Source organism: Aethalodelphis obliquidens, unplaced genomic scaffold (assembly GCF_003676395.1).
Source record: "Aethalodelphis obliquidens isolate GAN/ISIS:26980383/991018 unplaced genomic scaffold, ASM367639v1 scaffold10, whole genome shotgun sequence".
Lineage (NCBI taxonomy): Eukaryota > Metazoa > Chordata > Mammalia > Artiodactyla > Delphinidae > Aethalodelphis > Aethalodelphis obliquidens.
The window spans coordinates 8,730,771-8,758,565 of record NW_020837954.1 but is presented as its reverse complement, the minus strand read 5'-3'; the positions used below and the strand labels follow the sequence as shown (position 1 = coordinate 8,758,565).

Sequence of the window (27,795 nt, the reverse complement as noted above, 5' to 3'; positions counted from 1 at the left end):
CATCTGTTAAATCATGAACCACGTTGCATGGTAATTTTCAAAAGAGGAAATTCCACTAATTATACTGCAATACTATGTATGTTGGTATTTTCTCACAGACGGAGACCCCAGAGAAGAGTTACTAGAAGTGCTAATATAATTTTATGCTACATTGATAACAACAAAAAAACTTTAAACACTGCTTAATACTCTCTTTTAAGAGGTATAGACTGAAATGTATTTGTTTTGGACACTGACATTATTAGTTAAAAAAAACCAAACCTCAGTTCGTTAAAATGTTAGTAGAAAATACTGTGAAGAGTAGACTTTTGAAAAATGTAGTACAAATACTAATAATTCTATTCAGTCTCAATAACAACTTTGTGAGCTATTATTCTTCTCATTCTTATAGTTGAGAAAAATCAAGACTTAGGCAGGGTGAAGTATTTGTCCAAAGCCACAGAACTAAAAATGTTTCAAAGCCAAGCCTATTTAATTCCACAGTCTTGAGCTTTACGCTATTATACAATATTAATGTTGCCTTTCATTTAAGAAATGGTGTTGGGAAGAGTATCTTTATAGAAAAAAGTATAAACTTGAAGCTTAACATATTTAAGGCTTTTGATATAGGATTAATGTCCTGCATTTCAGTCACAGTCAAGGTGGATAGTAATATGAATTCAAGTTTCTAATAAAATTTCACTATGAAGAATATCCAAACAAAACAAGCAAGATACACAAAAGAGACACAGTACAAAAGAAGAGGCAATTAAACCACTTAATAAAACTTGGATTCTAGTTATAAGATGTGTCACTTGAGCATATGATTTCTCTCTTTAAACCTCAACCTTTCCAACTTCAAATAGGTTGATCTGGTTAATTATCTAAGTGTCATTTCATAACTAAAATTCTAAGATTCTATAGAAGAGAATTGTTAAAGAACAGCAGTGACAAAAAAAAAGTACTCACCACACTTATTATTTATATAATCATGTTAGATACTAAAAGGGTCATATACCTTTCTTTAAACAAGTTGATGAAAAATCTATTTTAAAAATACAGAAAAACTAATTTAGAGAACCAAAATTGAACTGCATGTTTAAATTAGTCTCTCTTTCTCTATTCTATGATCACCCAATTTATAAAGTTACGTGTTTGAAATCCGTAGTGCATTTTATTTGCAAAAACGAAAAATAAAAATACCTGTTTAGATGTGTTATTACATATCTGAATACATCATAGTTAACAGGATGAAATTTCTTAACAATTTCTTTCAGTGCATGAAGACGTTCTGTTTTATCCGGGATTTCTGTAAAATTAAAGTAGTGAGGAATTTGTGTTAAACACAAAATTAAAAAATATTGATAAAGCTTCCTGCTATGCTTATTGTATGAGACAATCAAGAATGTATATAAAGCATATCAGGAGAGGGAAACAAAAACAAAGAAAATGTTGAAAAGAGCCTGCTAATAAACAGACTACCATCTATTTACAATAGCCTTTTCACAAGTAAAGCTAATAACTGAAGATCAAAGTAACCTGGGGGTGGCAAAATAGGAAATGGTATATTAGTAATTTCTCTAAGCAACTTATATAACTAGATACTGATTTAGAATTAACTAATTACTTACAAATCTGTTAGGCTCTTAATATTCATGCTACAGATAGTAAGTATTTTAGGCTTTGTGGGTGAAACTACTCAACTCTGCAGTGGTACAAAAGCGGCCACAAACAATATGTAACTAGAGTGACTGTGATCCAACAGAACTTTAAAAATCTGAATTCATATAATTTTAGTATTTCATAAAATTTTCTTTTAATATTTTTTCAACCATTTAAAAATGTAAAAAAACATTCTTAGCTTGCAAGCCTTCTGAAAACTGATGGCACGCTAAATTTGGCCCACAGGCCAGTTTGCCAACACCTGATTTAAAGCATTATACTTATTTATAATCCACTTAGCTTATAAAACATTGTTCTTCACAAGTAACACAAGCAGTACAAGCATTTAGCTCAGTTACTTTCCAAATTTACACAAATTATGAAACAGGATAACTGAAATGTGGCTCTGCTGTAAATGGGAGAGGACAGAGTGCCTTACTGCTCTGCTCTTCCTCATTCAGTTCATTCTTCTAAATTAACAATGGATTCCTCTGGAGGAGGCCAGTCTGCCAACCAACTCATGGTAGTACACTAAGTACTAACAAATTTCTCATTTGCCACATATTACTTCTAAATCAGCCCTCAATATTTCCTAAGTAGGGAAGTTCTGAGGCTATTGTTCATGGCCAAAACGTAAGAAAATCTAAGCTATCAATTGGACTATTTTCCTAGTTTTCGTATGAGAGAATGTATAAGGCAACTGCATCTTAAGACAATATACTGAAGTGGATTTCAATGAAAAGAAAATTAACTGAGAACTTTAACAATAAGTATTATAAGTAGTCTCATGCTACAGAGCTTGAAGACTTGTAATCAAAAGGAAATATTAAAGAGAAATATTTAGAAACTACATTAAATTTAGCCATTGAGAACACAATGTGGATTAAGCACTAGGTTACCTGATACTCAAATAGACCTTTGGTCTCATTTTCCAGATAACAAATGAGTATTTGATTCATAGAAACATCTGGATGAATGATGATGCCAAGTAGGAATCAATACTGAATGAGTACCCATTTTCCTGTCTGTCTTTTTCAAAAACTGAATTAAGACATGAGGCCAAAGTTAATTTCTTTGACTTAAAAAATATTTATATACACATGTATACAGACCATACACAGGTTAATATGTTACTAAAGTACATTACAGATACATTCATTTGAAGACTTAATTTCTTTTTTTCTTTTTTTTTTTTTTTGCAGTAGGTGGGCCTCTCACTGTTGTGGCCTCTCCCGTTGCGGAGCACAGGCTCTGGACGCGCAGGCTCAGCAGCCATGGCTCACGGGCCCAGCCGCTCCGCAGCATGTGGGATCTTCCCGGACCAGGGCACGAACCCATGTCCCCTGCATCGGCAGGCGGACTCTCAACCACTGCGCCAGCAGGGAAGCCCAAGACTTAATTTCTTTTTCTTACAATGCCTTTGAGTTTGAATTAAAAACACAAATCTCAAACTTCTAGTATAATGATCTAACTTCTAAGAGCACCTAGTCATCTGGGAGCCTAGATAAAACTATTTATTTAAAGGGAAAGAGCTTTAATAAACAGTTCTAGAAGCTGAATTTTTATTAGCTACATATTCTAGTGCATGACTGATTTTAACACAAAGCAATCAATGTACAAACCCCACTATCATCATCCCTCTCAAAAAAAAAAAAAAGGAGGCTTTTACTTACTTGCTGCTTCCAATAGCTCTGGATGAAGAGAATATGGAATTAAAGGATCTGGTAGATCTGCAAAGAAAGCTTTAAGAGCTCCAGCTACAGCATTTACTGTTACTTCCATTGATACTAGACTGATATTATGATCTATAAGACAAAAATAAAAATTAAAAACTATAATAAATTTAAATTTATTACAGGAGAAGTAAGTTAAAGGGATACTTGTAGATCCAAAGACATTTAAGTCTTCTCATGGACCACCTTTCTTCACAGACTGATTCATCCCTCCCCCATTGTTTTAATATAATTTTGCCTGACAAACTATAGATAAGGAAAGAGAAAACCAAGTAAGAAGCATTTTCTGTGACAATAAAAAAATGCTATTAGGCTTGTCAGTATATGAGACATCTCTCTTCTTTTGAAACATTCTGTTCACATAAGCTATTTAAAAGAGGCCATAAGGAAGCAGAAAGACAAAAGATAGGAATCATGCATATAAATTCAAGTTTTGATGGATGATGGATGTTCACTAAACTTACTGTGGTAATCATTTCATGATATATATAAGTCAAATCATTATGTTGTACACCTTATACAGTACTGTATGTCAATTATTATCTCAATAAAACTGGAAGAAAAAACAAAATCACTATACCTCATGGAGTATGCTTAACTGGACATAAAAGGGGTAAAAGGCGAACACTATTTTATTGTTTCAATATACATTATTATTCTCACATCGCAGGACCACTTTTGTGTGTTTTTTCTACAATATTATACTGCAAGCCAATATAAATTGTAATCTACAGTGTAAATCTACTAGTTCCCTGGTGGAGAAATTATACTTAAAAAATTTTAATATAAAACACTTTAAACACTTATCAGTGAAGTTCTGACTTAAAAAATAAGAATGTAACATATTAAAGGTATATCATAAGGTTAATTTGCTATTAAAAAAGTAACATTTTCCTTATTATAAATACAATGAATATTTATAATAAAAAATTACTCCCATAACCAAGAGATAATCACTGTTTATACTTTAGCATGTTTCCTTTCAGCCCTTTTCTGCTCATTAAAAAAAAAAAAAATATATATATATAGATAGATTTTATATTGGATTTAATTTTTTAAGGCATTATCCAAGGTTAATAAAATTTCACAAGCAACTTTTAAAAACTTTTTGAGGGGGCAGGTAACATTTCATTGTAATTTCAAACTTGCAGAAAATTTGCAAGAATAATAAAAATACAAAGAACTCACATATATCCTTAACCAAGAATCACCAATCCTTACATTCTGCCCTACATAAACAAATCTAATGGCTACAAAACATTCTCCCAGATATAAAAATTTACATAATATTCTATTACTGAACATTCAGATTTATTTCATTTAAAAATATTATAAAGATGTTATGATAACAACTTTTATGTACTAAAGCTTAGGTCCTTAGGCAGGCTATATTCCTTGTAATAACAGCTACCCAGTGAACATTTAACATGGTGCCTGGCACAGAAAACTCATTATATGCATTATCTCATTATTCCTCAGTTACTCTTATCACTCCCATTCTAGATATGAAAAAGTTGAGATTTAGAAAGGTTAACCTCCCTAGGCCACAAAGACAGTAAGTGGCAGAACCAGAAAACAAAACCAGAAACTCTAATTCAAAAGGCCCTGGTACTGACGACTACTCTTCCTTCATTACCTGAAGTGAAATTGTACCAATTTGCTAAAGTCTAAACAGTTCTTCTAACAATTTTTTTTAAATGAAATACCATGCAATAATGTATGGTATTTGAAATATCATGCAATAATGAAATACCAGTCTTTCAAAGCAAGGCACACACACAAACACCCCACCCACCACTCAACTTTACCATTTACCACTCAACATTTTACCATTTCAACACATATAATCTTCATTATTTTATACAGCTATCTAGTATTCTACTTGTCAACAGGATTGGTCCCCCACCTTTAAAACAAAATACAAACAATGCTGCAATAAATATCTTGGTATGCTTACACAAAGACTTTTGTAACATAAGTATTTACAAATAGAATTTCTCCAACAAAGCTACCTGAAGCACCCATAACCAACAGCATACAACATACCTGCTTGCCTACACTCTACCAACAATCCTTTCCACTCACATAATAAAATAAATACAACCTTTTTGTTTTAATTTTTATTTCTTTATAACTGACAGAGGTTGAGCATATTTTCATATATTTGTTGGTTGCTTTCTTCTGATATGAATTGCTTAATCTAGCAAAGAAATTCCACAGCCACACCAAGTTTACAGTTTGTCCCCTGATTCTGTTTGCTTTATACACTATTTCATACAGAAGTTTTACATTTTTAGGCAGTCTAGTTTATCATCTTGTTCATGCTTTCTAGGTTTCATGTCAAGTTTAGGCCTCTCCCTACTCCAAGATTATGAATATATTCACTCGTTTTTCTCCCTAGAACTTAGTTTTCATTTTTTGCATTTAAACCTTTGATCTCATACAGATTTCCTTTAATATGAGTAGGAAATTCAGCTTTTTGAAACTTCCTAATGGTTAGTTGGCCCAGTATCATGAAGGAAAAAAAAAACCTTTTAAATCACAACTTTAAATAGGTGCAATCTGTGATATACAAAGATGATGATGCATCATAACTCAATTTATTGCTTCTCTAATTCTGGTAATGGATTTATAGCTCTCCCATTTGTTGACTGTGGTATCTGTTCCATTAAATACTTCCAATACTACTTCAAAACGTTCTCCCCTAAACATCCATATTCTTAGGAGGTTTTCATATGAAATTTCAATGAGGGAAATAATAAAACAATGATTTTATTTTATCTTCTATAATTATCTTACCTTGATCAAATATATATATAAATATATCTATAATTATCTTCTTACCTTGATCAAACTGCTTCTGAATATTGTCTTGATCAGTTTTGTTCCCACTAACACGGTACAGTCCTTCAGTACATAATCCTAAAAGAATAAAGAAATAAATAGACTTTTACACATGAATATATAGCTATAACAAAGAATTTACTTAACCTTATGTACATCTTAGTGACTTAGAAAATATGGTGGTAAAATATTTTTAAGAATAAAATATTCTTGAGCATTTCATTTAAAGTAAGTTCTTAATGGACTACCTTAATTTTAAACCATTTAGCCTACCCAGTTCCATGTAAAATAAGATACATTTCTTCCTAGTCCACTAAACACAGCTAAAATTCCTAAGTGCAATATATTAAAAACATCAAAAGACTCTGAAAGGTGGAGAGAAAGTGAATTTGAATAGCAACCACAGAATTTGAAGAACAACAACACAGTGAGTTCCCTGAGTTTTCCTTTTGCTTCTTACGTATCTTAGACCAGGCAACAGAGAAGCCTGCAACCCAGAAGTACCAATGAGCACAGGCAAAAAAATAAAAATAAAAACAAAACACCACTCAGAAAACCAACAAGAAAAGCCAGTTCTCTCTAGTGAAAGGATTGGGAAAGGTGCAGACTAGGAAGCCAAAACATTTTTTACTGTTACTGCCCTACTACAGCCAAACACCATGGAATCCACTCCTCCTCATCCACATCAGTGGAACCAAGTAGGGAGACTAGAATTCTACCTCTGCCAGCAGTAACAAAGGTGCCCCTTCCCCTCTCTAGAGTGTCAGCAAGGACTGAATGGCAAGTCTGAACTTCTACTACCACCTTGAGGTAAGAGGTACCCTCCCCTCTTCACCATGGTAGTCAACAGAGGCTGGTAGAGATCAAGTGGGGAGGGGAGTCCAATCTTCCAGCCCCACTTTGTAGTAATGAGGCAGCTGCACTTCCCCTGCCTGGTGCAGTGTCAGAGGAGGCCTGCTAAAATAGATTTAAATAAGATCCAAAGTTTCACAGCATACTACCCAAAATGTCTAGAATACAATAATAATAAAACTAAAATCATTCATCATTCCAAGAACCAAGAAAGTCTCAACCTGAATGAGAAAAAACAATTAACAGACACCAATACAAAGATATCAGTTGTGGAATTATCTGACAAGGATTTTAAAGCATCATAAAACACTTCAGTGAACAATTATAAACACACTTAAAACAAACTTCCCAATAGAAAGTTTTAGCAAAGAAACAGAAACATAAGGAGGAACTAACTGGAAATTTTAGAACTAGAAATACAGTAACAGAAACAACAAATTCACTGAATGGGATCAATAATAGAAAAGTGATGACAGAGTAATGATAATGAATAAATGAACTTGAAGACAAATCAGTAGAAATTACCCAATCTAAAGAAATTAGACTAAAAAAAAATGATGAGCCTCAGGGATTTGTGGGACAATAACAAAAGATCTAATATTTGTGTCATCAGCCGAAAACCTATCTCTATGTTCAATGGGAAGTTTCTGAAAGCACTTCTGAAAGAGACTCCATTTGATAAGGCATTGTATTGTTCTGATCCCAAGGAGAAAAAAAGAATCAACAGAAACGCAGAATTTGTCAAATTTATCCCTGGACAAATGTCAAGGTGCTTGTATGGGACAATATGTTAATTCTAATTTTTTATATTCAGAAATTCATGGTCATAAAGGTAGCAAAAATCCACTGATAAAAGTGTCAAAGTTATTAAATCCAAAGTTTTAACTTCAGTGAAGCATGGCAGACACCACCAAATAACCAAAATTATTATCATCTACAGTGGGACAAAATAACATCCTATCCCAACAGATATGATGCACTTAGAAGGATACAACATTACTTTGGTGGTATTTCTAACAAAAATGCATAATTTGAATCTAATAATGAGGAAACAGTAACCTCAAATTGAAGGAGAAATAAAAAGTTCATTTGTACAGTAAAATGCCAACCAATAAACATACAAAAAATGAGAGACTAAAAAATAATCATCAACAGAAGCTAAAACTAGTGGCTTAAAGTCTGATAGTCTCAAAGTCAAGAAAAACAAAAGAAGCTGAGCAACTCTCCCAAACTAAAGGTGTTAAAAACGACATGATTACTAAAAGCAGTGCCCATAGATTAGATCCTGAAGTGTCTGCCTAATAAAGAATTAAAAACACCCAAAATGTCAATAATGCTGAGGTTGAGAAACCCTGACATAGTGATAAGCATTTATTTGCTAAATGAAAATTATAAGGTGCTTAATCATCCATGATAAAAAATCTTGCCTTCCATTCACTAATAAATGAGTGACTTTAAAAAAAAAAAAGAAGAAGCCAACTCAATTATCTAGATGTGAATTATACAAGTTTAACTTTGACTTATATCACCCAAAGTATCTATCCTGGGCCTCCAAGTAATATATAGGTATTAAAAATCTATACCAATATTCCAAAACTAAATTTAAAATATGTTTGAACCAAATATCATCACCCCTTTTTCCTTCATTAGAAAGGTAACTAATCCTTACACTACACAGAACTCTTGATATCTGAAGTTCTAAAATGGTCTAAGTTCTCTTTGAGTTGCTAACAGATACAAGAGTTTCACTGAAGTCATAAAACAGATTACAAATGGTAAAGGAGAAGTAAGGTGTGTAGATAATCCACAAGTTAGATTAATATGTCCATGGGAAGTGACATCAGCAAAAGAGATAGAGAAAGGAATTTTGGGGCTTGGTTCCCCCATAAAAGCAACTAATGAGCAGCCAAAAAGTATCAGAATCAACTTCTGCAGAACCTCTGGAATCTAGTAAAAAAATTACAACCACCATTAGAAGGCTTGCTGAAGAAAGAAGATTTAAGCTGCCCACCTACCATTCCCGGTGCCACTCTAGACGGGCAACAACCATAAGGAAGGCAGCCTGCACTCTGGGTTTAGGTTTCAAGTGCCAGAGGGAGCAACACAGATCTTATTCTCAAAGAACTGTAGTTGCATATTTTGACCTGTCTGGTGGCTCCCAGAAGAAAGAGCACAAGGGCTTACCTATGTTTCACTATGTTAAAATATTCAAAACCTCTTATTTTCAACAAAAAAATTAAGAGGCATGGAAAGAAGCCAGTATGGCCCATTGTAGAAAAAAAAGAAATTAATAGAAACTGTCCATGAGGAAACCCAGTCACTGCACTTACTAGACAAAGACTTTAAATCAATCTTTAAAGGTGTACAAAAAGCTACAGGAAACCATGAACAAAGAACTAAAGAAAACCAAGAGAATGATGACTTAACAAATGAAGAATATCAATAAATACAGAGAAATTATTAAAAGAACTAAAGAGAAAATCTGGAGCTGTAAAGTATAATAACTAAAATGAAAAATAAACTATAGAGGTTTAACAGCAGATTTTAGCAGGCAGAAGAAACAATGAACTTAAAGACTGGTTAATTGAGATCATCCAGTCTAGGGAGCAGAAAGAGGAAAGAATGAAGAAAAATGAACAGAGCCAAAGAGACTTCTGGGACTCCATCAAGCATACCAACACTAGCATAAAAACTTTCCCAGAGGGGAAAAGGAGAAAGAAGAATATCTGAAAAAATAATGGCTGAAAACTTCCAAATATGAAAAAGAAACCTACAAATCTATACATGAAGTTCAATGGACTGAAAACAGGATAAACTCAAAGAGACCTACATAGGACAAAGGAAATAATAAAAAGTAAAATGGATATAAACAAAATAAAAAGTAGAATACAAAAATAAAAAGGTAGAAAAACAGAGAATCAACAAGGATGTTTGCTTTCATTACTTCTAATAAACACTGTACTGGAGTTCTAGCTAGATTAGGCAAGAAAAAGAAATAAAAGGAATCCAAAGCATAAAAAAATTAAGTAAAATTAGTCCTAATTGCTGATGAAAATACTTACTAAATGTAAGAACTGACACCATAAAACTCTTAGAAAAAAACACAGGAGTACATTTTCATGTCAATGGGTTTGGCAATGGATTCTTAGATACAGCACCAACACATAAGAAACAAAATAAAGATAAATTGGATTTCAACAATATTGAAAACTTTTGTGCATCAAAGGACATTATCAAGAAAGACAACCTATAAGATGGGAGAAAATATTTGCAAATCATTTATCTGATAAGGGTCTAGTACCCAAAGTAACTCAAAGCTTTCCCACTACGATCAGGTACAAGGCTAGGATGTCCCCTCTCACCATACCTTTCAACATCTGGTTGAAAGTACTGGAAGTTCTTGTACTTGCTAAAGCAATAAAAGGAAATCAAAGGTATACAAATTGGGAAAGAAGACATAAAACTATCATTTTTCACAGATGACATGATTGCCTATGTAGAAAATCTATCTGCCAAAAAAATCCTTGAACTAGTAAGTGATTATAGCAAGGTTGCAGGATACAAAAATCAACTTCTTCCCTTATATACCAAGGAATAAATGGACCTTGAAATTAAAAACACAATACCACTTACATTAGCATGTCCCAAAATGAAAATTTTCTAACAAATATGTACAAGATCTATATAAGAAAAACTACAAAACTGATGAATGAAATCAAAGAACTAAATGCAACTGACCCTTGAACAATGCAGTAGTTCATCCATGTATAACTCATAGTTGGCCCTCTGTATCCACTGTTGCTCCACATCCACGGATTCAACCAACCATGGATTGTGTAGTACTATAGTATTTACTATTGAAAAATATCCAGGTATAAGTGGACCCACGCAGTTCAAACCCACGTTGTTCAAGGGTCAACTAACTGTAAATGGAGAAATATAACATGTTCATGGAAAGGAAGACAAAATAGTCAGGTTGTCAGTTCTTCCCAACCTGATCTACAGATTCAATGCAACCCCAATCAAATTCCCAGAAAATTATTCTATGGTTATCAACAAACTGATTCTAGAGTTTACATAGAGAGGATAAGACTTAAAGCCAAGACAATATTTAAAGAGAACAAAGTTGGAGGATTGACGTTACATGACTTTAAGATTTACTATAAAGCTACAGTAATCAAGACAATATGGTATTGAGGAAAAAAGAGGGAAATATTCATTAGATCAATGGAACAGAGTAGAGAGCCCAGAAATAAACACCCATTAACAGTCAACTAATCTTTGACACAGGAGCAAAGGCAGTAAGAACAGAGCAAAAACAGTCTCTTCAACAAAAGGTGCTAGAAAAATAGGACATTCATATGCAAAAGAATGAATCTAGACACAGACCTTCACCCTTGACAAAATGAACTCAAACTGGGGACTTCCCTGGTGGTCTAGTGGTTAAGAATCTGCCTTCCAATGCAGGGGACGTGGGTTTGATCCCTGGTTGGGGAACTAAGATCCCACACGCCATGGGGTAACTAAGCCCACACACCGCAACTACTGAGCCCGTGCACTCTGGAGCCTGCATGCCGCAACTACTGAGCCTGTGTGCCACAACTAGAGAGAAGCCTGCACGCCGCAACGAAGAGCGAGCATGCGTGCCACAATGAAAAGATCCTGCATGCTGCAACTAAGATCTGACACAGCCAATTATATATATATAAATAAATATATATATATATATATAATGAACTCAAAATGGATCACAAACTTAAATGTAAAATGGAGAGCTATAAAATTCCTAGAAGACAACATAGTAAAAAACCTAGATGACCTTGGCTACAGTGATGCCTTTTTAGATAAAGACACAATCTGTGAAAAAAATATTGATAAGCTGGACTTTGTTAAAATTAAAAACTTCTGCTCTGTGAAAGACAACATCAAGAGAATTAGAAGACTAGTCACAGACTGGGAGTAAATATTTACAAAACACACATCTGGTAAAGGACTGTTATCCAAAATATACCAAGAACTCTTAAAACTCAGTAATAAGAAAACAACTCCAGGGCTTCCCTGGTGGCTCAGTGGTTGAGAGTCCGCCTGCCGATGCAGGGGACACGGGTTCATGCCCCAGTCTGGGAAGATCCCACATGCCGTGGAGTGGCTAGGCCCGTGAGCCATGGCCTCTGAGCCTGCATGTCCAGAGCCTGTGCTCCGCAACGGGAGAGGCCACAACAGTGAGAGGCCTGCATACCACAAAAAAAAAAAAAAAAAAAAAAGAAAAAAAGAAAACAACTCCATTGTAAAATGGGGCAAAGACCTTAACAGATACCTTATCAAAGAAGATCTATAGATGGCAAATAAACATATAAAAAGATGCTCCACATCACACGTGACTAGGGAATTGCAAGTTAAAACAACAATGAGATACCACCATTAGAATGGCCAAAATCTAGAACACTGACAACACCAATTGCTGACAAGGATGTGGAGAACAGGAACTCTCATTCAATGCTGGTGGGAAAGCAAAATGGTACAGACACTTTGGAAGACAGCTTGGTAGTTTCTTAACAAAATTAAATGTCCTCTCCACACTTCTACTGCCAGGGGACTGGGTTCGATCCCACAAGCTGTGCAGTGTGGACAAAAAAAAAAAAAAAAAACACACCCCCCAAAAAACCCCAAAAAACAAAACTAAATGTACTCTTACCATACCATCCAGCAATCATCCTCTGTTATTTTACCCAAAGGAAGTGGAAACATATCTACACAAGAATCTGCACACAGATGTTTACAACATTTATTTTATAGCTATAGCTATGTTTACTGCATAACTGCCCAAACTTGGAAGCATACAGGCTGTTCTTCAGGAGGTGAATGGATAATTTAACTGTGGTACATCCAGACAATGGAATAGTACTCAATGCCAAAAAAGAAATGAGTTATTAAACCATGAAAAGACATGGAGGAAACTTAAATGCGTATTACTAAATGAAAGAAGCCAATCTGAAAAGGGTACATACTGTATGATTATTACAACTATATGACATTGTGGAAAAGGTAAAACTATGAAAACAATAAAAAGATCAATGGCTGCCAGGGGTGAGGGAGGTGGGGAGAGATGAATAGGCAGAGCACAGAAGATTTTTAGGGCAGTGAAAATACTCTGTATGCTATTATAATGATGGATATGTCACTATACATATGTCCAAACCAACAGAATGTACAACATCAAGAGTGAACACTAATGTACACTATGAACTTTGGGTGATTATCATGTGTCAATGCAGGTTCATCCTTGGCAAAAAACGTACTATTCTGGTGAGTGATGTTGGTAATTGGGGGTGAGGAGGGTTTCACATGTGGGGGGATGGGGGTATATGGGAAATCTCTAAACCTCCCTCTTGATTTTGTTATAAACCTAAAACTTCTTTAAAAAAAAAAAAGATATAGGGCTTCCCTGGTGGTGCAGTGGTTGAGAGTCCACCTGCCGATGCAGGGGACACAGGTTCGTGCCCCGGTCCGGGAAGATCCCACATGCTGCGGAGCGGCTGGGCCCGTGGGCCATGGCCACTGACCCTGCGCGTCCGGAGCCTGTGCTCCGCAACGGAAAAGGCCACAACAGTGAGGCCCGCGAACCGCAAAAAAAAGGAAAAAAAAAAAAGATATAGACATATATAGATACATCAAAGCTTATAAGGATGAAGTAACACCAATGGAGCGAGAGTCTTTTAGCAATGATAAGTGACACTTCAGGGACAAGAATGTTACAGAAATAAGAAGGCTAAAGGCAGTATTTTTTTTCCTCAATCAAAAACAGTATTTTTAAATATGGGGGGGAAGCTATATTAAAAATATATATACATATGTATCTCTTTAATATCCAAGAAAAAGCAACAACAGTGTTCCAATCTTTCATTTTGTTACTTTCTTTACATATAATGCTTAAAAATACGTAACGTAAACATGACATACATTATTTTCATTCCATTTCAAAGTAACAGACAAGAGGCCTTATGTTAATGATAAGGAAACAAACTTAGAAAAGTGAAGTGACTTGCTAAAATTAGAAACTGGGCAAGCCAGGGTCATTAGTTTGTCTCATTCAATATATAAAAGGAAATATTTTTGACATGCTACCCCATTTGTTTTATGCTAGGTGATTTCCTCTCTCTGCATGATTTCTATCACTGGGGTTGGGCATAGCAATTTCATGTCTAGTCATGTTTCCTAGAAAATAAAAATGCGAGCATTGATGTAAACAAAAGGGTAAGTGCCATTATTGACTGTTTCAAGACATATCCAGAAATACGGAATTACTGAATAAACCATAATTATCAAGATGCTAGATACGAAATATAGGTCATAAAAAATAATTCTAAAGTATCTTATCAAATGGAATGAAGTTCTGCTCATATATTAAAAATATTACAAAACCATGTTGAGTTTTCCCCTTTTGAAAAAGCTGTATGTTTAAATGTGTAAACATTTAGAAGAAGAAAAACCTATCTCTTGCTCATGAAATCACAGGTGATTTTTTCAGTTCTATTCCTTATGGACTCATCTGTACTTTTTTTCCTGCTGTAATGAAATAGATAGCTCCTTTCCTTAAAACAAATCAAAACAAACAAACAAAAAAACCCCTGGCTATCAAATATCACCTGTAAGCGATAATCGTAGTGGAGCCTGGGCTAGAATCCAAATGTGTGACCTCAGACAAATTACTTAATTTCTCTGGGCCTCAGTTTCTTGCTCTGTAAAACAGAGATAGTAAATGCACACACACGCCATAGAGGTGTGAAAATTAAATGAATAAACTACAGGGAATTCCCTGGCATTCCAGTGGTTAGAGCTCCATGCTTCCACTGCAGGGGACAAAGGTTCAATCCCTGGTCGGGCAACTAAGATCCCATAAGCCACATGGCACAGCTAAATAAATAAATAAATAAATACTTTTAAAAAATTAAATGAAAAAACAACACACTTGTTTTATAGCATACCAAAAGTTTACTATACAAATAGCAAGCATTCAGTAAAAGCTGAATACATTACTAATTATTTCACCTTGGGGATAAAAAGAATAAGGGCTAGAGTGTTTCTTCAGACTTGCACCACATTCATTTTCCTGCTGGAATTTCACCATTAAAAAAACAAAAGAGCTACAGGTATAATCACCTGGTTGTCAATTAAAAAAAATGACGATTCCATATGTTTCAATCTAACTTTCAAACAAAGTATTTGACATAGCTTTCTCCTGAGAATAGCCTTTCTTTCCCTGTCATAACCACAGAGCATCTTGCATATTGTGTATCACCTTCATCATCCACTATTATTACAATGTTAAACCTGGGTTTTTAATGATATAACAGCTCAGCACAATACAAATTAGTCAATTGATATAAATGTAAATTATAAAAGTCACACTGTAGCACAAATGCCTCCATTCTCTCATCTTTTGCAAAGGTCATGCATTTTTGTAGGAAAAAATAATAAGTGCTAATTCTAGTTTGTTAAATAAAGACTTAAAGAGATATCATTCATGTATAACTACTGGCACAAGGACACACACTTAGGATTATTAAAATTAAGTAGGGTTCATTTTTTAAACGTTTATTAAAAAAGGATTTATTCACATGTCCTCCTAGTTTTAGGAGCTGGGGGTCCCTCCTCTCTTAGAGATTATGGTCTAATGGCTGTGGTGTTTAAAAAACAAAACAAAGCATTGGCTGTAACCCAATGACCAACTACTTCAAAGAAGAAAATGTTCTTGCTAACAGATAAAAAATTTATTTCAAAACTAGAAAACATAAAAGGTTAACATATTAACATACTAAAAAACCTTAAGGAATTTCTGCTAGAAATAGGCATACTAAAATTATCTAAAGAAAGGTTTTAAGGTCTAATTTATAATTCCTCTTTGCTAGATCAAAAATAAACAAGTCACACTTGAATCATTAAATTCAGATGCCAATGATACCAACTTTTAGCATTATCTGACACAGATAAGGTTATTAAAAGCCTAGAATTTCAAAAGCAACATAAAAAGTCCTTTAGGAAATAATATGTCTCCTAGTGTGATGCATTAAGAAAGACACAACAGGGCTTCCCCGGTGGCGCAGTGGTTGAGAGTCCGCCTGCTGATGCAGGGGACACGGGTTCGTGCCCCGGTCCGGAAGGATCCCACGTGCCGCGGAGCAGCTGGACCCGTGGGCCATGGCCGCTGAGCCTGCGCTCCACAGCGGGAGAGGCCGCAGCAGTGAGAGGCCCGCGTAACGCAAAAAAAAAAAAAAAAAGAAAGACACAACAGCCCTGTGTAGAATTCCAGCCAAAAATGTTTACCTTGAATCTGACCAGGAATCAGACAAAATTCAGGAACATTCTGCAAAAAAGTGACTTAAAATTTTCAAAGAATGTGTCAGGAAAACATGCGTAAGGCTAGGGAACTATTCTAGATTAAAGAAAACTAAAGAAACATAACAAGAAATGCAATGCACGATCCTTGACTGGATCCTAAAGTGAAAGAACAAAAAAGTTGTAAGAGGGCATTATTGGGACAATGAAGGAAATTTGATTATAAATAAAATATTAAATAACAGTATTTTATCAATGTTATATTTCCTGAAGGTGGTATTTATACTGTGGTTATGTGGAGGAAATGTCCTTGTTCTTAAGAGACACATGCCAACAAGATTTAAGAGCAAAGTGCCATGATGTCTGTAACTTTCAAATGGTTTGGGGAAAAAAAAAAAGTTGGGGAGAAATGTGGCAACCCAGCCCCCCATCCAAACTGGTATATCTAGATGAAAGATATATGGATGCTCAATCATACTATTCTTGCAACATTTCTGAACGTTCAAAAGTTTTCAAAATGTGAAGAAATAAAGAAAATATGGGATGGTTACTTCAGATTTGTGGTCACATATTTAACACGAAATGCATGGTTTTTGTTTTTCTACAGCTATAATCTACTTTCTGGTCCAACCACAGAGTAGACAGGGAGTTAGTTTAACCACAGTTGAGGTTTGCCAAGAGAATAACATGGTCAGGGTTGAGGAGGCATGCAAAGGAGTGAATATAAAAATGGATTGAGATACATATAGGTAGGACAAGGAAGTACAGAAGACATTAGGTAATGACATTTAGTGAAAAAGTGTCAGAATAATGAAAATTAGTAGGAGTTCTTCAAAAAAGCAAGTGGGAATGCTTTTAAATAAAATAAATAAATAAAATAAAAAGGAAGTTATACTGACCTTTATTTTAGCAATAAAACAAAGATTTGTTTTACCCATTTAACCTCATTTATTTCATCCATCATTGGTGTGTTGGAACAACATAATTTTTAGACCAATATTTAAAGAAACTTACCGAGACATTCATCCTTCTAACAGAGTCTTAGCAGAAAAATAACCTCTAAGCTATACAGATAGTTTATTTCTTTATAATTCATTTGTAATAGTGGGGGCATTCCAGATTAACTACATCTACATGCAAATATAAATTTTAGGATACATAGGTGAAGAAATTCTTCCCCTATCTGGAACTTGGTCATCTGATCACCTAACCTGTCATAATTGAAAAAATGGAAACAAAAAGGATTATAAATAGCCAAAAAGATGTACAAAGCCCTTGCACTAAAATATATTATTTCCTTTATAGGAGGAATACCTCCTGTTTTTCCACAGATTCTATTTAACCTAACCAAAAACACAACTTAAACTAACTCTGCCATATGTTTTCCTCACTCACAGCAGATTAGAAGTTGCAAACTGGAAAAGTAAAATAAGATTATAAGCAGCAGGAGGTACACTGACAACAAAGCAGGAAATTGAAAAACTATAAAATCTAGAAAAAAATTTAGAAAGTCTCTAACATAGGAATGCTTCAAAAGATTCTGAAGACAGCACGTTTTTAATACCAGAGAAAACTGTCATTAAAATATCATTCTAAAGGATAAAAGGATAAAGGAAGAAACACTTCCTAGCTCACTGTATGAGGTATTACCCGGATACTAAAGCCAGACAGACACCAAAAAAAAAACTATGGACCAATATCCTTTATGAATACAGATGCAAAAAACTTCAACAAAACACTAGTAAACTGAATGCAACAGCATTAAAAAGATTATATACCATGAGCAAGTGGGACTTATCACAGGAATGCAAAAGTGGTTCAACATAAGAAAAAAATAATCAATGCAACTCACCACATCAATAGAATGAAAGAAAAAAACCCACATGATAACTCAATTGATAAAGAAAAACCATTTCACAAAATCCTTTTCATGATAAAAAATATTCAACTAGGAATAAAAGGTTTTATGGGTTGACTCCGTCTCCCCAAAAGATATGTTGATGTCACAACCCCCCAATACCTCAGAAGGGGAACTTATTTGGAAACAGGGTCATCACAGATGTAATTAGCTAAGATAAGATGACATCATACTGGAGTAGAGTGAGTCCTTAATACAATGACTAGTGTCTTTCTTAGAAGACAGAGACACAGGGAGAATGGAGTTAACACTGCTGCAAGCCAAGGAACACCAAGGATTGACAGCCACCACCAGAAGCCAGAAAGAGGCAAGGAAAGATTCTACCCAGAGTCTCAGATGAAGTGTGACCCAGCTGACATCTTGATTTCAGATTTCCAGGCTTTAGACTGCTGGCAAATAAATTTCTGTTGTTTTAAACTACTCAGTCTGTGGGACTTCATTATGGCAACTCCAGGAAACTAATACAGAAGGGAACTTCCGCGATGCGATAAAGAGCATTTATGAAAAACTCAGAGCTAACATAATGGTGAAAGAATGAAAGTTTTTCTCTAAAGTAAGGAACACCAGCAATGCCTGCTTTCACCACAGCTTTTCAACATTACACTGGAAGTTCAAGCCAGAGCAAGACAAAGAGATAAAATGCAACCAAACTTCAAAGGAAGAAGTAAAGCTATCCCTATTCACAAATGGATATGACCTTATATACAGACAAAATCCCAAATACACCCACACACCAAAAAACTAATAAGCTAATAAAAAAAACTTCAGCAAAGTTGCAGGATAAAACATAATCACACGAAAATCAGTTCTATATAGTAGAAACAAACATTCCGAACATGAAATTAAGAAAATAATTCCGTTTATAACAGCATCCAAAAGAATAAAATACCTAGGAATAAACTTAGCCAAGGAAATGCAAGACTTGTACAATGAAAACTATAAAACAGTGTTGGGAGAAATTAAAGAAGACCTAAATAAATGGAAAGACATCTAGTGTTCATGGATTGGAAGACTTAATACTGTTAAGATGGAAATATTACCAAAGTCATCTACAGATCAAAATGCAATCCCTATCAAAAAGGAATAATAGGATGGCTAGAATTAAAACACACACACAGGACAGCTACATGTAAAAGAAAGAAATTAGAACACTCCCTAACACCATACACAAAAATAAGTTCAAAATGGATTAAAGACCTAAGTGTAAGACTGGACACTATAAAACTCTTAGAGGAAAACATAGGAAGAAAACTGTGACATAAATCACAGCAAGATCCTTTTTAACCCACCTCCTAGAGTAAGGGAAATGAAAACAAAAATAAACAGGACCTAGTGAAACTTAAAAAGTTTTTGTACAGCAAAGGAAACTATAAACAAAACAAAAAGACAACCGTCAGAATGGGTGGGAGAAAATATTTGCAAATGAATCAATGGACAAAGGATTAATCTCCAAAATATATAAACAGCTCATGCAGCTCAATATTAAAAAATCAAACAACCCAATCCAAAAATGGGCAGAAGACCTAAATAGACATTTCTCCAAAGAAGACATATAGATGGCCAACAGGCACATGAAAAGCTGCTCAACATCACTAATTATTAGAGAAATGCAAGTCAAAACTACAATGAGGTATCACCTCATACCGGTCAGAATGGCCATCATCAAAAAATCTAGAAACAATAAATGCTGGAGAGGGTGTGGAGAAAAGGGAACCCTCCTGCACTGTTGGTGGGAATGTAAATTGATACAGCCACTATGGAGAACAGTATGGAGGTTCCTTAAAAAATTAAAAATAGAATTACCATGTGAGCCCAGCAATCCCACTACTGGGCATATACCCAGAGAAAACCATAATTCAAAAAGACACATGCACCCCAATGTTCACTGCAGCACTATTTACAATAGCCAGGTCATGGAACCAACCTAAATGCCCATCGACAGATGAATGGATAGAGAAGATGTGGTAAATATATACAATGGAATATTACTCAGCCATAAAAAGGAATGAAATTGGGTCATTTGTAGAGATGTGGATGGACCTAGAGACTGTCATACAGAGTGAAGTGAGTCAGAAACAGAAAAACAAATATCATATATTAACACATATATGTGGAATCTAGAAAAATGGTACAGATGAACAAGTTTGCAAGGCAGAAATAGAGACACAGATGTAGAGAACAAATGTATAGACACCAAGGGGGGGAAAGTGGGGGAGTGGTGGTGGTGGGATGAATTGGGAGATTGGGATTGACATATATACACTAATATGTATAAAATAGATAACTAATAAGAACCTGCTGTATATAAAAATAAAAATATATAAAACACACACACAGAATATAACATGTGTTAAGGAGGATGTGGACAAATTTGAACCCTTATACATTACTGATGGAAATGTAAAATGCAGTAAACAGTTTGACATTTCCTCAAAAAGTTAAATATAGAATTACCATACAACCCACCATTTCACTCCTAAGTATGTACCCAAAAGAACTGAAAACAGGTATTCAAACAAATATTTGTACATGAATGTTCACTGCTGCACTGTTCACAACAGCGAAAGGGTGGAAACAAACCAAATGCCCACCAAGTGAACAAATAAACAAAATGCAGTATATATCCATACAATGACACATGCTACAACAGATGAATCTCAAAAACATTATGCGAAATGACAGAAGCCAGACAAAAGGTCACACATTGTGTGATTCCATTTATATGAACTATCCAGAATAAGTAAATCCATAAATACAGAAAATAGGTTTATGGTGGCAGAGGATGGAGAAAGGGGGGAAAAGGGAAGGGAATAACCACTTAATTGGTATAGTTTTCTTTGGGGTGATGAAAATCTTTGGAACTAGATGAAGCGGTGGTTGTACAACATGGTAAATGTACTACATGTCACTGAACTGTACACCTTAAAATGGTTAACTTTAGGGCTTCCCTGGTGGCGCAGTGGTTGAGAGTCCGCCTGCCGATGCAGGGGACGCGGGTTCGTGCCCCGGTCCGGGAGGATCCCGCGTGTCGCCGAGTGGCTGGGCCCGTGGGCCACGGCCGCTGGGCCTGCGCGTCCGGAGCCTGTGCTCCGCGGCTGGAGAGGCCGCAACAGTGAGAGGCCCGCGTACCGCAAAAAAAAAAAGACCAAATAACTTTCCAAAGATCCACAGCCATACATTCAATTGAATCTTGAACTTTTAAAGAACCAGGCCACACAGCAGGAGATGAGCAGTGGGCGAATGAGGGAAGCTTCATCTGTATTTACAGGGGTTCCCCACTGCAGTGCTGGAGAGCGGCTGCAAATACAGATTTTCACTGGCAGAGAGGTTTGACTGCACAGAGACCATAATAAATCAACTGCTTGCAGAAACATATCAAAACCCTATCAGTGAGTGGCAAGTGACCATTAAGCTGCATCTTACATACTAGACTGGACCATAAGCAACACACTTCGGCTGTCACTGTCTCCCAATACCCCCAGGTGGGACCATCTAGTTACAGGAAAACAAGCTCAGGGCTCCCACTGATTCTGCATTATGGTGAGTTGTATGATTATTTCATTATGTATTACAATGTAATATTAACAGAAATAAAGTGCACAATAAATGTAATGTGCTTGAATCATCCTGAAACCACCCCCCTGACACCGTGCCCCTGCCAGTCTGTGGAAAAATTGTCTTCTACAAAACCGATCCCTGGGGCCAAAACAGTTGGGGACCACTGCCCTACAGGCACCTTAAGATTTAAGATGTACATAATATGAATCTATTATCAAACTGTCAAATCTGCTTTTCATACCATAATTCCTGTTTTCATTAATGGTGTACCACCTATGGTCACCCTAATATAGAATCTGAGAGGCATTTTTGAGACCTCTTTCAACTCCTTATCTATCCTAAATAGTTTCTTAGAGAGGACTATTACTCTTTCTTTTCAATCTCTCTCCACCACACTTTCTGTCTACTTAAAACTTATACTAATATTTCAAGGGTCATTTCCTAACTGGAACTTATCACAACTTCAACTAAAAACTGCGAACTTTATATGAAACAACAGTTTTCAGACACTGAACTATAGGCAGCTCAAAACTGATCTGTAAGGAAAAAGAAGCAAATAAATTAAAATGTCTGAATGCCCCGATTTAGTGCCTGGAAACAGATTTTAGATAGCAGTGCAGAGAGGTGGAATCATATTGGCCTACCAGAGTTGAGAATGTGGAGACAGGAGTTCAGAAAGGATGAGATGTCTAGAATTTGTGAGGTAGAATACCAAAAAAAGAGGGAGAGGTATATAGAGAAAGCCTCAGAGATATGCAGAAAAGACACTGGAGTCTTTGGTTGAATACTGCAAGTGTGTGAGAGGAAACTTTCTGAGGACAGGGGCTGAGACTAGTCCAAGTTCTATTCTCAAAAGACTTTTTTTTTTAAGTATTGTTTTCTTTTTTTAATTGAAGTATAGCTGATTTTAAGACCTTCTAATATGCAGGGCAGTAAGTGAAGTCTTCATACCTTAAAGTAGGTCTAAATAAATACTAGAATAAAAGCTGCCATGGATCTGCCAAAATAAACTTACAAGCAAGCCTAGAAAGGACCAGACTGATCCACAAAAGGCTTAACACATGACAGAACAAATCCAACACTCTTTAAAGGAACACTAGAAAATTCACCACGCAAAATGAAATATTCAAAATGTCTGATGTCAAATCAAAACCGCCAGTCAAAGAAGCAGAAAAACACAACCCATAATCAGGAGAAAAGCCAACAGAAACATAAACAGACCGAGAAATAAAATATGACAGAATCCATAAAACAAGGGCCTTAAAACAGCTATTATAAATTTTATAAGTATATTTAAAGATGTAAAAGAAAATATCAACATGATATTGATAAATGATAAAAAAGAGACTTAAAATGGAACTTCTAGATTTGACCATACAGGGAAAAAAAAAAAAAAAATCAGTGAACTAGAAGATATAGCAATAGATACACAGTCTAGGTGAAATGAAACACAGAAAGAAAAAAAGGTTTAAAAAAATGAACAGTCTCAGTAAGCTGCGGAACAATTTTAAGATGTCTAATACCATGTAACTGGAGTCCATAACTGGGAAATGGAACAGGAAAAAATATTTCAATAATGGCCGCAAATTTGAAAATTATAAACCATGACATCTAAGAAGCTCCAGAAACCTCAAGCAGAAGTGTTTTTTTTTTTTAAGCACACACTAAAATACATTTTTAATAATATTGCTAAAAACTAGAGAGAATAATGTTAAAAGCAGCCGGGAATCGAGGGAGAAAGGGGAACACATCATATACAGAGGAATACTGCTAAGAATAGCAGCAGATTTCCTTTTAAATATCATGCAGGAGACAAGAAGCAGTCTTTAAAAAGCTGAAAAGAAGAGCTTCCCTGGTGGCGCAGTGGTTACCCGCCTGCCAATGCAGGGGATACAGGTTCACACCCTGGTCCAGGAAGATCCCACATGCCGCAGAGCAATTAAGCCCGTGTGCCACAACTACTGAGCCTGCACTCTAGAGCCCACAAGCCACAACTACTGAGCCCATGTGCCACAATTACTGAAGCCCGCGCGTCTAGAGCCCGTGATCCGCAACAAGAGAAGCCACTGCAATGAGAAGCTCGCACACCGCAATGAAGAGTAGCCCCCACTTGCCACAACTAGAGAAAGCCCGCACATAGCAACTTAGACCTAACGCAGCCAAAAATAAATAAAATAATTTTTTTTTAAAAAAAGCTGAAAAGAAAAAAGAAATCCATCAACAGCCTAGAACTATCAGAAGAACAAAGTTGAAAGACTACACTTCTTGATTTCAAAACTTACTAGAAAGCTAAAATAATGAAAACAAAGTGGTACTGGCAAAAAAGGATAGGCATAGGGACTTCCCTGGTGGTGCAGTGGTCAAGACTCCATGCTCCCAATGCAGGGGGCCCAGGTTCAATTCTTGGTCAGGGAACTAGATCCCACATGCATGCTGCAACTAAGAGTTCACATGCCACAACTGAGGAGCCAATGACCCACAACTAAGGAGCCCACCTGCCACAACTAAGACCCAGTGCAACCAAATAAATATATAAAAAAAAATGGATAGGCATATAGATAAATGGAATATACGTGGAAGTGCAGAAGTACTCATATTTACAGTCAATTGATTTTCAAAAAGAATGCCAAGGCAATTCAATAAATGGTGCTTGGACAATGGATACGTAAAAGCAAACGAATCAAGCTGGAATCCTTCCTTGTGCCATACACAAAAATTAACTCAAAATGGATCACAGACCTCAATGAAAGAGCTAAAACCAAAAAAACTCTTAGAAGAACATATAGGAATAAATCTTTGTGATCTTGGGTTTGGTAAAACCTTCTTAGATATGATACCATGTGCACAGTAACAAAATTTTTTAAAAAACTGGATTTCATCAAAATTTTCAACTTTTGTGCTTCAAACGATACCAATAAGGAATCTGGGGAAAAAATTTTTGCAAGTCATATTGAAAGCAACTTGTATCCAGGATATATAAAGCGCTCTTAAACTCAACAGTAAGACAAACAACTCAATTTTAAAATGGTAAAGTATCCAGGGGCTTCCCTGGTGGTGCAGTGGTTGAGTCTGCCTGCTGATGCAGGGGACACGGGTTTGTGCCCCGATCTGGGAAGATCCCACATGCCGCGGAGCGGCTAGGCCCGTGAGCCACAGCAGCTGAGCCTGCGCATCCGTCCAGAGCCTGTGCTCCGCAACGGGAGAGGCCACAACAGTGAGAGGCCCGCGTACCGAAAAAAAAAGGTAAAGTATCTGAATATATACTTCTCCAAAGACGATATACAAATGGCCAATAAACACCTGAAAATATGTTCAACATCATTTATCATCAGGGAAATGCAAATCAAAACCATATGAGATAGCATTTCATACCCAGTAGGGTGGCTATAATCAAAAAATCAGAAAATAAGTGTTAGCAAAGATGTGGAGAAACTGGAACTCTTGCATATTGCTGGTGGGAATGTAAAATGGTGCAGCCACTTTGGAAGACAGTCTGGTAAATTCCTCAAACGGTTAAACATAGAGCTACCATATGATCTAGAAATTCCACTCTTAGGTATATATACTCAAAAGAAGTGAAAAACGTGTCCACACAAAACTTTTACAGGAGGGTTCACAGCAGCAATATTCACAATAGTAAAAAAGTGGCAAACAACACAAATGTTCATCAATGGAAAATTATTCAACAATAAAAATGAATGAAGTACTGATAGATGCTAACACTGATGTTATAAAACGCTATGTTAAATCAAAGAAGCCAGTCATAAAAGACCAGAACAGGTAAATCTATAGAGACAGAAAGTTAAGGGGGGTGGGTGTGGAGAAGAGGGAGTGACTGCTTAATGGGTGGGGTTTATTTTGGGAGTGATGAAAATGCTCTAAAATTTAAAGTGCCGATGGCTGCACAACTCTGTGAATATACAAATATACCACTGGATTGTACAATTTAAATGGGTGAATTGTAGAGTGTGATATCTTTCAAAAATAAGTATAATTATCTGTTTAAAGCAAAAATTATGAACATATATTGTGATGTTTAAAACATATTGGAAAATTAAAATGTACAACAAAAGAACAAGGGATAGGAGGGTTAAATGCACTGTTCCAAGGTTCTTAAGCTACATATCATGGTGGTGTAATGTTGCCTGAAGATGAACTGTGATTAAACAAACAGTGATAAAAATCACAAATGCACAACTAACTACAGTTCTGTACCACACCGTTAGCCACATTTAACATGATTCTGAGGGAGCAGGACTGACCTTATGTACAAGTCCCCTTTTCCCGCAAAAATGAATGAAAAAATAAAGTCAGCATCTTTTAAACCAGTGGCCACATAGTAAAAACTGTACATCGTTGTCCATTCATTTAAAAACCAAAGTCACTAGGATGGTATAAAAGTGATAACTGATGCCTTTTTAACTTTCTGAACTTTTTATTATTTCAAATTCTAGAGCACCACTAAAAAATCCTAACAGATAAATATAACTAATAACCCTGGCATTGGAGTTAAGATAGAATAAAAAATATTCAGTTAATCCAAAAGAAGGCAGGAAAAGAAAAGGAATAATGTTCACATGAGACAAAAAGAAAAATAAAAACAAGATGGCAGATTTAAAACCAGTCATACTGATTATTACATGAAAAGCCAATGATCAAATAAACGCTCTGCTTAAAAGAAATGGACTGTCAGATTCAGATATGCTATCCATAAGAAACTATGTTAAATATAAAGATACAAATGAAAGGATGAAAAAAGATATACCACATAGACACTACTCAAAAGAAAATACCATTGGCTATGTTAATTTTAGACAAATAAGGCTTCAGAACAAGGAGAATGCTTCATAACGATAATAGGTCAGTTCATAAAAAAAGACATAATCCTAAATGTATGTGCAACTAAAAGAATTTCAAAACACATGAAGCAAAAACTAACACAACTGAAAGGAGAAACAGACAAATCTCAATCATGATTTCAGATTTCAATAGTACTCGATTAAAAAAAACAAGTCAACAAGAAAATCAGTAAGGATAGACAAGACTTGACGAATACTCTCAAGAACTTGACCTGACATTTATAGAACCCTTCACCCAACAGCTTAAAAAACATTCTGTTGAAGGCTCCATGGAACATTCTTCAAAACAGACCACATTCTGGGCTATAAATAACAAGTCTCAATAAACTTACACTGAAATCAAACTGTTTTCCAACTACAATAGAATTAAACTAGAAATGAATAACAAAGATATCTGGAAAACATTTAGAAATAAAACACTCTTAATAATCAATGAGTTAAATTAAAAAGCCAAAAGAGAAATTACAAAGTATTTTGAACTGAATGAAAATGGAAACAACATATCAAGATCAGTGGCACACAGCTAAAATAATGTTTATAGGAAATTTTTAAACATTTAACATTATAGTAGAAGACTGGTCAAAATCATTAGCTAGCTTCCATTTTAAGAAACTATAAAGAAACAAAATGAAAGCAGAAAGAAGGAAAACAGAAAAAAAAGTAGAATTCAATGAATTTAGAAATGGACAAGAGAGGAAAATCAATAAAACCAGAAGTTGGTTCTTTGAAAGATCAAGAAAATTGATAAACCTCTCTCAAGAGGACAAAAAAAAGAAATCAGTAATGCCAAAAACAAAAGAGAAGACAGATGCTACAGACATTAAAAGTATGATAAGGAATTTTATAAACCACCTCTGCCAACTTGAATGAAATGGACAAACTCCTTGAAAGACACAATCAATGCTTACTGAAGAAACTGAAAATCTGTACAGCCCTGTATCTATTAAAGGAATTTAATGTATAGTTAAAAGCCTCCTCACAAACAAGATTCCAGGTCCAAATAGTTTCCCGGGTGAATTCTACAGAAATTTAATAAAGAAATATTACCATTCTA

At 35.3% G+C, this 27,795-nt stretch overlaps 1 protein-coding gene across 2 annotated transcripts in view; it reads right to left on the bottom strand.

The window, feature by feature from the left end:
- Nucleotides 1–27,795, bottom strand: part of ARHGAP5 (Rho GTPase activating protein 5) — a 72,890-nt gene that overhangs the window by 6,836 nt on the left and 38,259 nt on the right. For both annotated transcript variants that reach the window (XM_027111035.1, XM_027111036.1), the window contains exons 4-6: nt 6,219–6,296; nt 3,315–3,446; nt 1,183–1,288 (exon numbers count right to left, since the gene is read on the bottom strand). In XM_027111035.1, coding sequence (XP_026966836.1) covers nt 1,183–1,288; nt 3,315–3,446; nt 6,219–6,296 — 316 coding nt within the window. The remainder of the gene's footprint in view (nt 1–1,182; nt 1,289–3,314; nt 3,447–6,218; nt 6,297–27,795) is intronic.